This window comes from Barbus barbus, assembly GCF_936440315.1.
Source record: "Barbus barbus genome assembly, chromosome: 46".
Lineage (NCBI taxonomy): Eukaryota > Metazoa > Chordata > Actinopteri > Cypriniformes > Cyprinidae > Barbus > Barbus barbus.
Window position 1 is genome coordinate 20,454,046 of NC_136724.1, and position 15,802 is coordinate 20,469,847.

Sequence of the window (15,802 nt, forward strand, 5' to 3'; positions counted from 1 at the left end):
ATGCATGTACTTGCAGTGTTCAAATCAGTCAAATGAGCACACTCACTAGTTAAAATCTCATTGGCAGGGTTGAGAAGCAGGTCATCGGCTTTGTTCATAACACAACCCTCATCAGAGTGGAATTACAGGACGGGCAAGTTGCCAAAGACATTCAGGGTAAAAAGGTCAGGGAGGGAATTTAGGGGGATTTTGACTAACTAGGCTGAGCGTAGGAACAAACTCCAATCAAGAAAAGAGGCCAAGCCTTTTCTCACACTGCTAGACAGAGTGAGTTGAAATTCACTTTTACATTCTTATATAAACTTCAAAAAAAGGCATTCACACCCTAACTGATTTGCAAGGACAGATGAGAGCTCACAGCGACTGAAACATGCTGGTCGAGCAGAGTTTAACTTGTTGATTAACTGTTTTTGTCTATGAACTGATGTTCTAACATCCACAGGTCAAAGTAATCTGTAGACAGAAACTGTGCAAGTCCTGTCGCCGAGCATATAGCAGCAGATGGGCCTTTTCCCAGACTAATTAGTGGCCTGTATAGCAAGAGAGAAATCTGATGGGGTACTGCTGATTTACAGCTGAAGTCTGATAAGGTTTGTCCCGCTGGGCCACAAAAGATTCTTGCTGTGAAGTGTAGCAGGATGCTTGGTACAAATCACCTGAGAGACTATGAAACTAGTGGAAACTCTGACTTCTAGATGTTGCGATCCCAGAAGACCAGGTCATGGGTTTGTGCTTTACTTGCTAATATAACCGCTAGAAACATGTCAAAACAAGAACTACCCAAATACATCAGTTTATAAAATAAAAATTAAATATTCTTATGAAGTTTCTTATGCTTACCGAGGCTGCATTTATTTGATATAAAAAGCTAAAAACAGTAAAATATTACAACAATTTAAAATAACTATTTTCTATTGTAATATATTTTAAAAAGCTGAATTTTCAGCATCATTACTTCAGTCTCACATGATCCTTCAGAAATGCTCAAGAAACATTTCCGATTAACTTGAGTTGTGCTGTGTCATATTGATATTTTGAAAAGAATATAAAATAACTATTTCATAACATAATCGTCTATCACTTTTAAATCATTCAATGACCCTTGTTAAATAAAAGTATTAATAAACAAAAAATCCTGCTGACCCCTAACTTTTGAACATTGCATTGGCTTTTTATGCACAGGAATGTCAAAAAGATGTACAAGAACTGATAAAATGATGCCTTGTAAGTCACTCTAGATCAGGGGTCACCAAGTTCAGTCCTGGAGGGCCGGTGTCCTGCAGAGTTTAGCTCCAACCAAACACCTGAAGCAGCTAATCAAGGTCTTACTAGGTACACTTCCAGGCAGGTGTGTGGAGGCAAATTGGAGCTAAACTCTCCAAAGCATCTACAACAAGCATTAATGTAAAATCACTTTATGTTAACCATAGAACTACAGATGGCAGATTCATTTTAAAATGTATTGAATTGAGATTTCAGATCCTGAAGCTTCCAAGAATATACCATTAGTTGGTGGTCTTTATGGAAAGTTTGAGCAGGACAAAGAAACAGCCTAAGGAATAACAACACGCAAGTTTCATGAATAAATGAATGAAAGTAGTCTGTACCTAAAGATTTCCCACTAAACCCAAGAAAAACAATGTAGAAATGGATCCTATTGGATACGTGCATTAAAAACTCACTTTTAATGCCGTCCAGGTCGGCCGAGGCCAAGGTCTGCGCCTCAAACTCATCGGTGGGGATCCGCTGGTATTTGGCCTGCTCGGTCCCCGTCATGTTGCCCGTGCGACGCCTCTCCTGAAGGTCGTAGCTGCGACTCGACACACGGGGCAGAGAGCTGGCTTCAGTGGCGCTAGGGGTCGGAGGAGCAGGTTCAGACGGTCTACAACAGACAAAGCCAAACCTTGTCAAGTAGTTCTCATTAAACCACAAAAAAACTAGAAAACTTGATGGCAAGTCCACACAAGGATTAAAAACAATTTAATGCCGTTTACATTACTTTTCTTGAATGAAGTGAAGTTCATTAAATGGAGGAGCTTTCAACAGACTAATACAACTTTTAATTTAATTAGTTTATTTACACGCGACAAATGAGAATAGTTTTCATTAATCCACAATAAAAACAAATAAAAAAAACAAACAAGCAAAACTTAACAGAAAGTAGTGTTTTGCTATTATAAAAAGCTAAAAGACACTTATTAGTTATTAAGATAAGGGAAAATAAAATATTTTACCCATCTAAAACAAAAAATGATATGCATGCCACTAAAATTATGCTCTCATTTTCTTTAAAATTATGACATAAAATGTTTACATCACAGATCTTCAAGAGTAAGATTTTAAAATCTGAATATCTCCTCCAGATATTCTTCCGTTTGATTTTTTGCAACAAAAATCAACATCTTCATGAGCACTTACCTTTAGTTTAAACCCAGTTATGTTTCTGAAAGCTTCTTAGACCAAAAATATTGTTAAATGCAGGGACAAAAGCCCTTTACTTTACTAAAGAACAGAAGAAAACAACCAGCTGAAATGATCTGGAAATGAATCCTGATGCTTGTAAAGACACCCCTGCATTTAAAAAGATGAGAAAGCAGAAAGGAAAGGTGGAGACTGCTTCGTAAAAGCAAAGTGCGGTTGCTAGTAGTAACGGGTGAGTGATGTAGACAGTGGTGATGAAGGGCTGGAGAGAGGCTGATACCCTGCTGCTCTCAGAAATAACTGGCACTAGGTAACGAACAGGATGTGCCGAGCACATTTAATGATACAATTTACAGTAAACCAAGAACAGAGAGCTGAAGGTGGATGCTTTACGGGTTGAGCTCTGTCTACCACTTCAAATGAGTAAATACTGCAACAAAAATTAAGATTAGGAAACTATGCAATGCAGAGAACTTCCCTTAAAAATTTTTACCATGACACAGTTTCCGCTAAAATACCAAAGTTACAAAAAAACATGTCCAGGTCACATTTCACAACAAAATTAATTAAACATGGATGAAGAAAATGAAGCCTGTTTAATCCCTTAACTATCACTCACAGTTTTGAACATAGACATTATAGAGCACTATCCAAACTTAAATTTTTATAATTCATGAATGAAAACAACTTGTAACATGATTTTTATGTACCATTTCCATGGTAATGCAATGTCTGATTTTAAAATGGGTTTCAAAGGATGAATTTTGAGTAAACTTAGGCGTCCCACAGAGGGGACGGGTGAAAGTTAACAGGTTAATGGCCATTAGTATTTTTTATTGCAGTATTATACATTTTTCATGACAATTGAGCCAAATGTTACAGCCATATTATCGTGCATTTTTTTTTAAATCTGCATAAATTAAATGCAGTACAACAAACACCAGCAGAATGTATAAATAGTAGTGCTGTCAAATGATTAAATCGCAATTAAAATTGCATCCAAAAGTTTGTTTACATAATATATTTATGTACTGTGTTATGTACACAGTACATACTCATTATGTAAACAAAAACTTATTTTGGATGCAATTAATCGTTTGACAGCATTAATGAATACCATTTTATAGATAATCGCATGCTTTAGGAGCAATTTCTAGCCAATTAATTATTTTAGAGCTGAGCATTATTTAACCCATGACTAACCAAATTTTCATGACTTTTCAATATTATATTTTTATGAGCTGGATATCATATTAGAAAATCCTGATAGTTCCAGAACCCTGAAGATTTTTATATATATATATATATATATAGTAATGAGAACAAGATTTTTTTCTTGATGGTCCTAAATATTTAACACAAATATTTAACTTAATAGTCCTAAAGCACAAAGTATATTATAGGGTTATTATAGTTAACAAACTATAATAATAATAATAATTAAAATAAGAAATAAAATATAAGAAATAATAAGAACTTAAACTTGTTTTATTTAATTTCTGCTTTATTTAATTTATTCTACCCTGAAACACTAAAATAAATAAAACCAAAATAAAAATTATACAGACACATTTTAAAAAAAAAAGACAACATAGAACAAAATTACTAAAATGTTAACTAAATTTAAAACAGAAAAAAAAATTGTTTTTAAATTAAATTAAAAAATATTTAGTTTTATAATAGTATCTCAATGATACTAAAATAGCACTGATTGACAGTAAACTAAATTATAATTTCTCCTTTATTTTATTTGAATTTTGGTGTAAAATGTGACCTGGACATGCTCTCAACAGCTTTTGTGAGATTTATGGCCACACTTTATTTTAAGGTCCAATTCTCGCTATAAACAAACCATTAACTACAACTTTTGCCTCAAACTCCTAATTTGCTGTTTAGGTATTGAGTAGGATTAGGGACGTAGAATAAGGTCATGCAGACGATGTGCTTGTACTAATAAATAACTAATATATTAATAACAGGCATCGCTAATAAGCAACTAGTTAATAGTGAGAATTGGTCCCTATGCTAAAGTGTTACCAGGTTTATTACTATATTTATCATATACTAAAATCATACATATAATAAAAATTATGTTGGGATTTCCATTAATATTAGTTTATATTAGTTTATTAGTTTAACTAATATTTTTTCTTATGAATTATTCTAGTATCAATAATAGAACTGTAATTATGAATTGTATGTAAGTGAATGGAGTGTAGCGTTTAGGTCATTGTGTCAAAGCTTTGCCTCCAAGTAATTATACGATGACATAATCCATCAGGATATTTTTGCATATGCAAAAGCTAAAGCAGCACAGCAGATGGACTCACTCAGTGCATGAGCTGTCCTGAGGCTCTGAACACACAGCAGACGAGGGGACGATCAGGATCTCTCGCGCAGGAAAAGGTTCTGAAGTCTCAGGGGTGGATACATGAGGCTCGTCATCTGACACGAAGAACTGGACAAGAGAAAAATATTAGAGAAATAATGAAAAATCCATCATAGGTAGTAATAGTAAACAAGCACTTATAACTTAAGTTTGCACTATTAAAAAAGGGTTGTTGTATTTATTTCGAGATTTCAATAAATTGAATTAAATGTTGAAATTTTGATGTAAATGAGGTTACCTGAACACTGTCTTTTCTCTCTGTTGTGGGCGCTGGGGTGGTGCTCTGGTTCTCTGTAGCTTCTTCATCTTCCTCCTCCTCCTCATCTTCACCCTCCTCGATGGCCAAAGCACTGCTGGGGCTGGAACAGACTCTGTGGTCCTTACTGCTGCGCCGTTTCCTCTTCTTCCTCCTGCCGTCTCCCGGGAGTTTGGAAAGAGGGTGGTGGATGTGATGGGATGAGTGACGATGATCTGGAGAAGATTACAGATGAGTTTCAGTTTTGCATTTTCACATTTACGGCTTTCAACATTTATCAGGGATCTAGAGTTGTAAAATTATATTTTTAAATTGAGTAATGAAGGTATAAATTGAAAATTCACATCTTATGAAATGTGCTCCTATAAGATGATGTTTTTATTTGTACAGTTGCTAATATTAATGCATATTAATTTTGTACTATTGCTGGCTCCACACCCAGGGTTATTATATTAAACTTAAACCATAATAATAAAAAAATAAATCATTACTTGAAATAAAATAATTGTTAGCCAAAATCAAATACACTAGTCAACATTTGAAGTGGATCAAAACATTTCATCAAAGTGGTCCTAAAACCAAAATGTGTTCTTGTCTTAGGACACGTTTGATGAATTTTATTGATCCACTTCAAATGTTGACTAATGTAAAATAAAATAAAATCTAAAAAAAAAAAAAAAAAAAAAAAAAAAACATACATTTCATACACATATATACACACAGTATATATTTAGAAAATATTTACATGTATGTGTTTATATTATTAGATTTTATATAAATGTAATAATATAAACATAAAACATTTCCTTAAATGTATACATGCATGTGTTTGTATTTATATATACACACACACACACAATAAACATACACAGTACATACTCATTATGTAAACAAAAACTTTTAACGCATGTATGCATGCATGTGTGTGTATATACACACACACACATATTTATACAGTATATATACACACACATATATAATGTATACATGTATGCGTGTATCAACATTTTCAAAGGTGTCAGAAAAAAAACTACGGAACTACTACTACTAAAAAAAAAATTTTTTAATGTAAAAGAAAATAAGAAAAATATATATAAAAATTAAATAAAATAAAAGGGATGCAAACTTACACTCAAAATCTTCCTCATTGTAGGTGCGGTGCTGCTCGCTGGGAACTCTGGGAGTGGGGCTCAGGATCTGCTGGAAGCGCTGAACACCTAACGCTTTATTCAGGTCACCTTCCTCTTCTTCCCTCTGTGGCACTCGGACAGGTGTGGATGACGACTCGGGCTGGAGGGGGAACACACAAGATTAAGACATTGATTTCATAACATCCACAAAAAAAATAATAAATAAATAAAATAAATACATTTTATTTTTATAAAATAAAATTTTAAAAATAAATAGCTGGTGGCCAACTGTTACTGTACGCGTCACCTGCTATTATGAAGTGACGCATCTGTTCATTGCTAACAGCATCCTTAAACAATCACTAGAGGGAGTCATGGTCAAAAGCATTAGTTACAGTCACAGAACAGGACACTTGCTGGGTCTCATTTTGAAGGCTGCACCTTTGGAAGGTCGCATTCGTCAGCCGCACATGTCACCGAGGTCATCTCATTTCAGATTAGTAACCATTATATTCCAAAATAAGAAAGAAATGTCAATAATTTACATCTCATAAACAGTCCATTTTATAATGGCTACTTTTTCTGAAATGAGACGCTTGATGACGCATGTGGCCGACAATTGTGACTTTCGGAGGGCGCAGCCTCCTAAATGAGACAGTGACTGATTTTAATGATCCCTGTCAAAGCTCCCAATGTTCCCAACATAGCTTTTACAGTAGTTAATCTCTTTCTAAATGAAATGGAAAATCACATAATGTCAAACAAATGCAAACACTGCAATAAGCGCAGCAATGAGCTGTAAAGCCTCCAATGACACGAGCAAATAATCTCAAGTCAAAAACAATCTCATTAGCTACACCTCAATGGAGCGCTCGCATTTGCTCAATAAACGCACAAACAAATAAACAAAACCCAGCATGAAACATTTACTGTATTTCATTCCATGCAACTAAATTACATTTTTTTTACTAATTCACTAAATCTATTTGTTTCCAACAAGCAATATAGCCATAATACAAAAAGAAATGACCCAAACTACCAGACACAACAAACCTCTTCCATTTATTCCTTCATCTAAACCGGTTCTTGCAAGTCTACCACAGGAGATCTTTCCTGCTGTCAGGCAGTACCACACCACCTCACATGCTACATTATATAAGCAGAACTTCTGCCATTCAGTAGTGCCAGATATTGCATTCATATGGTGTATACATGGTGGACAATAAGCACCATAATAGGTTGTTTTTTTGTATGACATTCATGCTTTAGTGACTAGAGACAGTTACACTGGACTAAATTATTTTGCCACTGTCAATTTAGTGTAGGACTTAATCAAGTTAATTAAGCTTATGATTCAGTGTTTCAGCAAGAGGCTAGATTTTTTTACTGTGCAGATGCTGAAACATAGTATCAAGAGCTGCACTTGGCCTATAGAAAGTCAAGGGATTTAAAAAAAATAATAATAAAAATAATTTGTATTATCTGTACAGCAAATTACAAGTTATTTATATTTTCTATGCATTCCCCTATGAAATTTCCCCAAATCATTCTAGAATCCATTTATTCCAAATATAGTTAATCAAGTCATCTTGAGAAAAATTTCACATTGCAGAAAAAGAAAATAAAAGGCGAGTACTTAATGACAGAATTTTCATTTTTGGATGAACTATCCCTTTAAGCCCATAATCACACTAAAATATATTGCACTTTCAGTTTTGTTTCGATTAATAGTGTAGCCCTAGTCTGACAAGTGGCAGATGACTGGTTCAATGGTACTGGATAACAGCAATGAGCCAAAAGTTTCCCAAATTACTGATACTTTTGTCCATCTTAGATCTGTTCCAACCAGCTAACAAGAGTATAAGAGTCAGCACATGCTAATTAAGGTCTAAATCAAAGCTTACCATGCTTGCTTAGATGATGCTAGAGCTGGCGGCAATCATTTAGTGCTCACAAAGCTGTGCAGAAGAACTCATGAGAGCACCGTTCCTCCTGTACGTCCGCAAGAACCAGAAAGTGAAAGCAAACTCATTGTGCATCGCAGGGCTGTTAGTCCTTTCTCCACAGAGCGATTAAAAACAAACACGATTTGGAAGAAAGTGCATGGTTTCAATTGTTCACAACAATATACTGTAATCTTCTCTGCCACACTTCAACATTTTCCACAGGCAAATATTGACACTCTCCAGAAAACATCCGTCATGTTACGTTACCTTGCGCCACTGAGACTTCAAATCTGCTTTAATTTATTCTGAGACTTTACGTGGGCGCCTTTAATACTTGTATTGGCATGTGGGAACAACAGATTGACCAGTCTCAACCAAGGATTCGGAGGAAAACCAGTTAAATTTGGTTTTAAACAGTTATACCGACTTTTTCCAAATGCACAAAGGCGATTTGCGCTTGAAACATCACAGGACAAAGATTAACGCTTGAAAGTCCCATAAATAGTCTTTGGCTCAACTTATGAAGCAGGGTTATTATAGTTAACTACAACTAAACAAAAAAAGCATATAGCTACTTGAAATCAAATAAAATAAAAAAATTATTCATAAATATATAAGAGACATTTAAAAAAAAAAAAAAAATTAAATGATCACCAAAAAAAAAAAATCTAAAAAGAAATGAGTTCTAGATATTAATAAAAGCAATACTAGTATCTCAATGATACTAAAATAACAAATATGAAGGGAGAAAGTCAAGAAATTATGCCAATACTCCTGTCGTCTACACAATCTTGTTAACAAAAAGTAACAAATCAAAAGTTTTCCACAAAAGACTTGTGGTCAATAACAACCCACATGAAATACTTGTCTACAATTAAAAAATAAAAAAAACACTGAGGTTTGGCTCTTCGCCTAGTAATGGATGCACATATAAAACATGATTCAATGACCCACAATGCTCAGGCCAACAAGATACCAAACTGAACCCAAAATAAACCATTAGACGTCCCATAAGACCATTCCAGATCAGCCAAACTCTTTGAGGACAAGCAGAGGCTTATATCAGCAGCTCCCTAGCCGCATTAGTGTCGGTTCACATGAAGAGCCACTGGCCAAAGCAAAGTCTCTTGGTGTGAGCATACGGCCAGCAAGAGATTAGCCGCACAGATCTGTGAGGTGTCTGAAATCCCACTGACTCAGCAAGAGACGCGTGCAGCCCGAGGAAGTGTTATGGAGAGCTGAGGATAAAGAGAATTCATGCAACTCTTGCTTTTACAAGCATATCAAATAATGTAAAGAGCATAAACTATTATTATGAAGACCCATGTGCCTCAAAAGAAAAAACATAGGCAGTTGTCTGACAGTTGACAACTTTAGATTAATAGATGTTTGAAAGAAAGGACCAATCACAATTCAGCATCTGTATGCAAGAGGGAATCAATCAAAATCAGTATGCAAATACTGAATGGTAAAATAAGCCAGCAGGAGATATTCAAATGGTAATATGAATGATTTCTGATAAATGATTTCTTTTTAATAAAAGCCAAGAATGAAATGAAATACCAATGAAATTACTGATAAAGTGAAGTTGGAATGGAGTTTGTACATTAGATGGTGCTCAAACTGAATTCAAATTAATTGCAGGATATTGTAGAGAATAATAACAGAATTCCAATAATTAAACAACAAAATGTAATTATAAATATAAAATAAATACAGATGCATAAATATTTTTATATTATTTATTTATTTGTGAAACTGACTACACACAAGAAATTGGAAAAAAATAATGAAATGCCAATGAATATACTGACTGAATAAATACATTTAAAAATTTTCCCTTTTTAAATTTTATTAATTGTATAAATTTAATAATTTATTACTTTTGGTTGTTCACAAACTTTGCAGTTACTTTGAATCTGGCTCCAACTTTATTTTGTAGGTACCTACATTAATATTTCCCTCTTTCTTTGCTTCATGTGATTAATGTCATTCCAGCGTATTTTATGTTTGTATGTAGTCAGTTTTAGGGGTGTAAGAAAATATCGATACACGCGAGTATCGCAATATTTTGTTTAGCGATACTGTATAGATTCTCCAAAACGGAATATCGATATTACAAAAAAAAATCTTTGAATATATAGATTTGAGTCTATAAATATATATTTTTATAAAACACATTTTATACATACATTTAACTAAAGAATCATGCAAGCACTTGAATATTTCCTCCTTTACTCGTACTGCACAAAAAGTGGTTCAATAATGTTGAATGTTATAGGGACTGATTATTGCAAATGCAGATCCCAGTGTATTCTGCAGTGTGTTCTGGTTAAACTATTTTTATTTATTTATTTTTTGCTAAGGTTTGCATATGGTGGTGTGTTCTTAATGACAGCTTTCCTAAAAAATATATATCCTATTCCTAAAATAACAAATATCCCAATATATCGCCTTGCTTACAGTATTGCAATGTATCGTATCGCAACCCCTGTATCGTATCGCCAGATTCTTGCCAATACACAGCCCTAGTCAGTTTCACAAATATTAGAATATAATATACATCTTATATATTATTAAAATGCCAATAATATAAAAACAACAATTAAAAACTATTTATATTTTAATTTTTAAACAACTTATTTAATTTTAGTGTGTTTATTAATTTAAACAGTCGTCACATTAACTTCTTACAAAACAACGCAATACTGTTCAACAATCTAAAGACAGCATATTACCCTGGCATGATATTAATCATATTTGTGAGCCTAGATAACATGTAGAAACACCCCTTTTCAATATTTACTCCGACCGATGAGGCAAGATCCACCAGTCCTCAGCCTTCCAAAATTATCCCTCTTTTAACTGTTTGCCAAGCATTGATTTACAAGATATCACAAAATATTGCAAAAACATCAACAATGGCTTATATAATGAGTGCTGGAGACTATAGTGCAACAGCGCATTGTGAACCATAAAGATGGCCAAGGTTTAATACTACAGCTAATTTAAACCTATGCAAACAGCATAAATGACTGACCTTTAACTTGTACAGGACGTCCATTGGTTATCTATCACGTCTAAACACGAGTAAAAGAATCAAGTTTTCCAAGCAATTCTAAAAGATGAGCAAACAACCCGTAGGCTCCTCAGCAACCTGTCATCACATGACCGCAGCAGGAAGAGGATATGGAATGGCCCAATTTCACCACGCCAGGGCTCGTTCGAACTCCAATCGCTGATTGTCAAGTCTTCCCCCAAACACACCCCACGTCCACACACCCAAAACCAGCAGTCGTGTCAGCGGGTTGATCATTAACCTATGGATCAACAGTTGCCTGCCATTAAGAGGCCAGCCAATGTCAGTTAACCAGTTAAGTTCTGAATTATACTAACTAGCAATGAGAAATTCATACCCATTAGGCCATGAACTACAGTATAGACTAAATGACTCGGGTTGATGCTTCCTCTGGATGATTTCTAGACTCAAACTTACCTTTAGTTTTAAAAATCTGTAGTTAATCAATACAGGGCTCTCAAGTTTTGAAGACAGGCAAGAGTGACATCTTAGTGCTAATAAAATTATTAAGCCTATTGGAGAGAGATATATTTATAATGTGACAATATGTCAGTCATCGTGTGATAACGAAAATATGACTAGGCCTAGACTACTTGTTCTGAGCAGATGTTGTCAGTGAACAGGCTGTAAAACTGTTGGCTAAGTAACAGACACTCATGAAAAACTGATGTTAATTATCTGGGAAACATTCTCTAACAGCAGTCAAGTTGTCATAATATTGTTTGTGTCAAACAAGTTGTGAATTTGCTGGAACAGGAGATCATTACTTTGTGCTCAAAGTGATGCTCGGGGCTCCAGTGGTTTCCTCTGTGGGTGAACGAGGAAGATGGTGAACAATTTCAGGATGCTTTTTTTCATTGGTTGTTGCGTTAAATCTTACCCAGATACAATAGTGCTATTTTCTGATTGGCTATTGTGTAGCCTATTTCTTTTTTTTGATTGGCTGATAAGTGGCAGGCTCGACTAAGAACTCCAGGGGAGACGCGCTTGAATCCTGCCGGTTCCATAGCGAGAGCGGCGCGGCCAGAGAAATGTTGGGCGCTGCGGTATATTAAATATATTATAAATAGTTTTTTCTGCGTGAGAAATACAATGTGTGGCGGGAGTGCGTGACAATAGACCGAAATGAGTGACTGTCACGCTCAATGCGTGACACTTGAGAGCCCTGTCAATATATGTTTGCAACCAGCATAACATGGATCTAAAAGATACTAATAAAATGTTATTTGTCAATAAAAATGGTTATGTAAAAATCTAAAGACACATTGACAACTATTTGAACTGTAGGCCCAAAATAGTGAGGAAGAACTAGACTGAAGAGACTGCGTGTGTGTCAAGAGAACTGGCTCTTTAAAGGCATAACCCTGGGAATGCTGACTCAGCGGAGTGTGGGTTTGGAGAGGATGCAATTCAAGTCACAGAAAGCTGCCTATCACTGCATACAGCTGCAGGAGAGAAAAAAAAAAAGGGTGATTTTTGTGGGCGAGAAGGTCTTTGAGTTTCCCTCGAGTTGCCCGAGTGAGTTTTATAGTATCTGTCAGTGATACCAGACCATTAGAGACCGCACGGATAATTACAACACAGAGGTTTGTTTGGGGAGTCTGCCTGGATCTTATGCTATTTCCTTTCAGAGAATGAAATACATACTTGTACATGTAAAAGACGAGCACAGAAGTAATGAATGAGGCCACTACTGATCGAAAACAAGGAAAAATGTTTTATAAAAAATGTCAAAGTGCACACATGACTTGCATACAGTAAGAGTACTATGGTTTAATCAAGGTTTTCAGGTCATGGTAATATAGTAATATTATTAAAATATCCAATAATTTTAGGCATCTGCTTAAAGTGTTAATAATTAGGGAATTATTGTGCAAATAAATTAATTTACTGTTTAAAATGTTACATTTTGGTGTACATGCATGCATATCAGTTGTTAATAATTAACTATATTAGCCAACATTTTATATACCTCTAAATCTGCTATTATTAAAAATTGGAGAATCATGCAAATCCCACAGGAATCATTCAATATGTTGCAAGGAAAATATATTAGCATAAATTATTTATATATTGCATTATACACAGTACAACCAAATTTTTGGAATAAATTAAGTGGCTTATACTCACCAAAATGTGAAATATTGTTACAATTTAAAATAACCATTTCTATTTTAATATTAATATACATTGTAAAATATAGTATAATAAATAGTTTAAAAAATTTTAGGCAGCAAAAACTGTTTTTGTTTCTTGAACAGTACATCAGCATATCAGAATGATCTCTGAAGGATCATGTGACACCGAAGACCGGAGTAATGATGCTGAAATTCAGCTTTGCATAACAGGAATAAATTACATTTTAAAATATTTTGTAATAGAAAAATGAAACAGAAAAAACAAAAACAGAAAAATAATTTATAAAAAAATTATAACATAATATAAATAATAATAATTTATAATATATAATGTTCCTGATTTTTTTTTTCTCCGTTTTGCTTTTCTTCTGCATTTTTGAACAAATAAATGCAGCCTTAGAGACCAAAAGAGACTTAAAAAAAAAAAGTCCTTAATTATTTATAATTTTTTGACTGGAAGCGTATATAAATTATATTTATTGTAGGTTTGTAAGCACAATACTTGATTGAAAGGGGTGATTTAGTTTTTTACCACATAAAAGCTAGAAATAAACAAATAAAAACCCACAGTTCATGCTAAATAGCTTTGAACATTTGCACAACTCTTTAAATCAATAAAGCAGTTGACTTACGTTCAGAACGACTGAAGCCACAGCATTGGTGAGTTCATCTGAAGCCACGGGGTCGCTCATGGTTGACGTCGGGACACTGCAGAGACGCTCAACAACAATCGGATCTGCACAGGCTTTAGCCTTTCTCTTTCTCACTGAGACTCAAGCAGGAGTTTATAGGCAGCATAACCTGCAAACAGTTTGAAACGTTAAATAATTTGTTCATTGCTAATTACAACCTTTATATTACACCAGTCAAAAAAAGTTTGCAGTGCGATTAAACCATTTGCTATGCTATTTATGGAGTAAATGGTCTTAAACTACGACATAACAGTCCCCTTCGTATCCAAAGACTGATAAAAACCAGATAAAGTTGCTACTGTGGGGACACACAGATAAGAGACTCATGCATGAAAATAACCATAAATTATTGGATGTGATGTAACAGTAGATAAAGATATGCTCAACCATTCAAAGATCACAACAGTTCAAGAGTTGACTGTATAAGTTCCACTAATGTTGAATTCAAGACAAAATAGTAACACTAAATTCTAATGTTAACATATGAAACGTTACATACAATAAACAATGCTTCTACAGCATCTTAATTTCAATACTAACTCAAATATTTTTTAAATCAAATATATCATTTAACATTAGTTAATGTAAACTAATAACTAAAGTGCAATGTTTTATTAATAATATTAACATATTAATAAATGCTGTAAAAATGTACTGCTAATAGCTCATGTTAGGTAATGCATTTAATAATGAGACCTTATTGTAAAGTGTTGCCAAGAAAATATACTACCTTTAATAATCGCAAGTAACCAATTTTTAATAGAAAAACAACCCCTTTAACTGCTAACTGCTTGTACTTTGTGGAAGTAACCTTTGGTTTGATGCAGTATTCTGTGAAAAAACACAATTGTTTGATTGTTGAGTTGAGGTTTGACCTCTAACTACAACATTCAAGGACGTCAACACTCCTTTCAAGTCTTTCTTTTGTTGATTCATCTAAGCGCTTCCCATAGCTGAATTGTGGATCTAAGCTCTCTTGCAATAGGAGGTTTTGTGGCAAAATGTCTCAATATATGGAGCCATTTACCCTTTAGCCATCCTGATCCAGTTCCTGTTGAAGAGAAACATCCTAAACAATATGATGCTCAAGGTTGAGGTCTTGCATCAAACGAGTAAAAGTTCTACCGTGGTCTCATTAGACCTTAATACGAACATCATCTCATGTTTTTAAAAGACTGAACATATATTCCAATTAAAATTACACTTTTTATTGTGAGAAACAGCTGTAACATTTCATAAATCAAATTAATAATCTTCTGGATATAAAGACTAATGAGCATTTTCATCAAAAGATTTCTGAATGATAAAGTAATCCAAGTAAGTGATAGTGATAAAGTAATCTCGAAATAACTTGACCTTACCTAAAGAGGAACATGACCTACAGGGAGACCAAAACTATGGTAAAGTTAATGCAGTTGACTCTTATATGATAGGAGTCACATGTGTGTTCATTTGTGGGACCTGCCCAGTTACTCAACTTGGACGGCATCACTGCAATACCAAGTTCAAACCACACCTTATTAAAAAAAAATCCTCTTATTTTATATTCATCTCGCAACAGAGTTCAACTTGGTCACACTATCTTTAAGAGTTTTCTAAATATAGGGCGTGCTATATTGTGATGTTGCAATGTATTTTTTTTAAATGTTAATTTTAGATATTTCTCTGTACAGTTACATCAATTCCTTGGAAGGTCACCGATTCCAGCAGTTGTTTCAGACCAGTTGAGTTTATCTGCATGATTCAACAGC

At 34.2% G+C, this 15,802-nt stretch overlaps 1 protein-coding gene across 3 annotated transcripts in view; it reads right to left on the minus strand.

The window, feature by feature from the left end:
- Positions 1-15,802, minus strand: part of LOC306864739 (anion exchange protein 2-like) — a 42,299-nt gene that overhangs the window by 14,826 nt on the left and 11,671 nt on the right. For 2 of the 3 annotated variants that reach the window (XM_079408944.1, XM_079408942.1), the window contains exons 3-7: positions 13,992-14,160; positions 6,197-6,356; positions 5,049-5,281; positions 4,752-4,879; positions 1,683-1,882 (exon numbers count right to left, since the gene is read on the minus strand). In XM_079408944.1, coding sequence (XP_079265070.1) covers positions 1,683-1,882; positions 4,752-4,879; positions 5,049-5,281; positions 6,197-6,356; positions 13,992-14,051 — 781 coding nt within the window. In that variant the 5' untranslated portion in view covers positions 14,052-14,160. Of the gene's footprint in view, positions 1-1,682; positions 1,883-4,751; positions 4,880-5,048; positions 5,282-6,196; positions 6,357-13,991; positions 14,161-15,802 lie in introns of those variants that run through there. The other variant, XM_079408943.1, reaches the window with a different exon arrangement.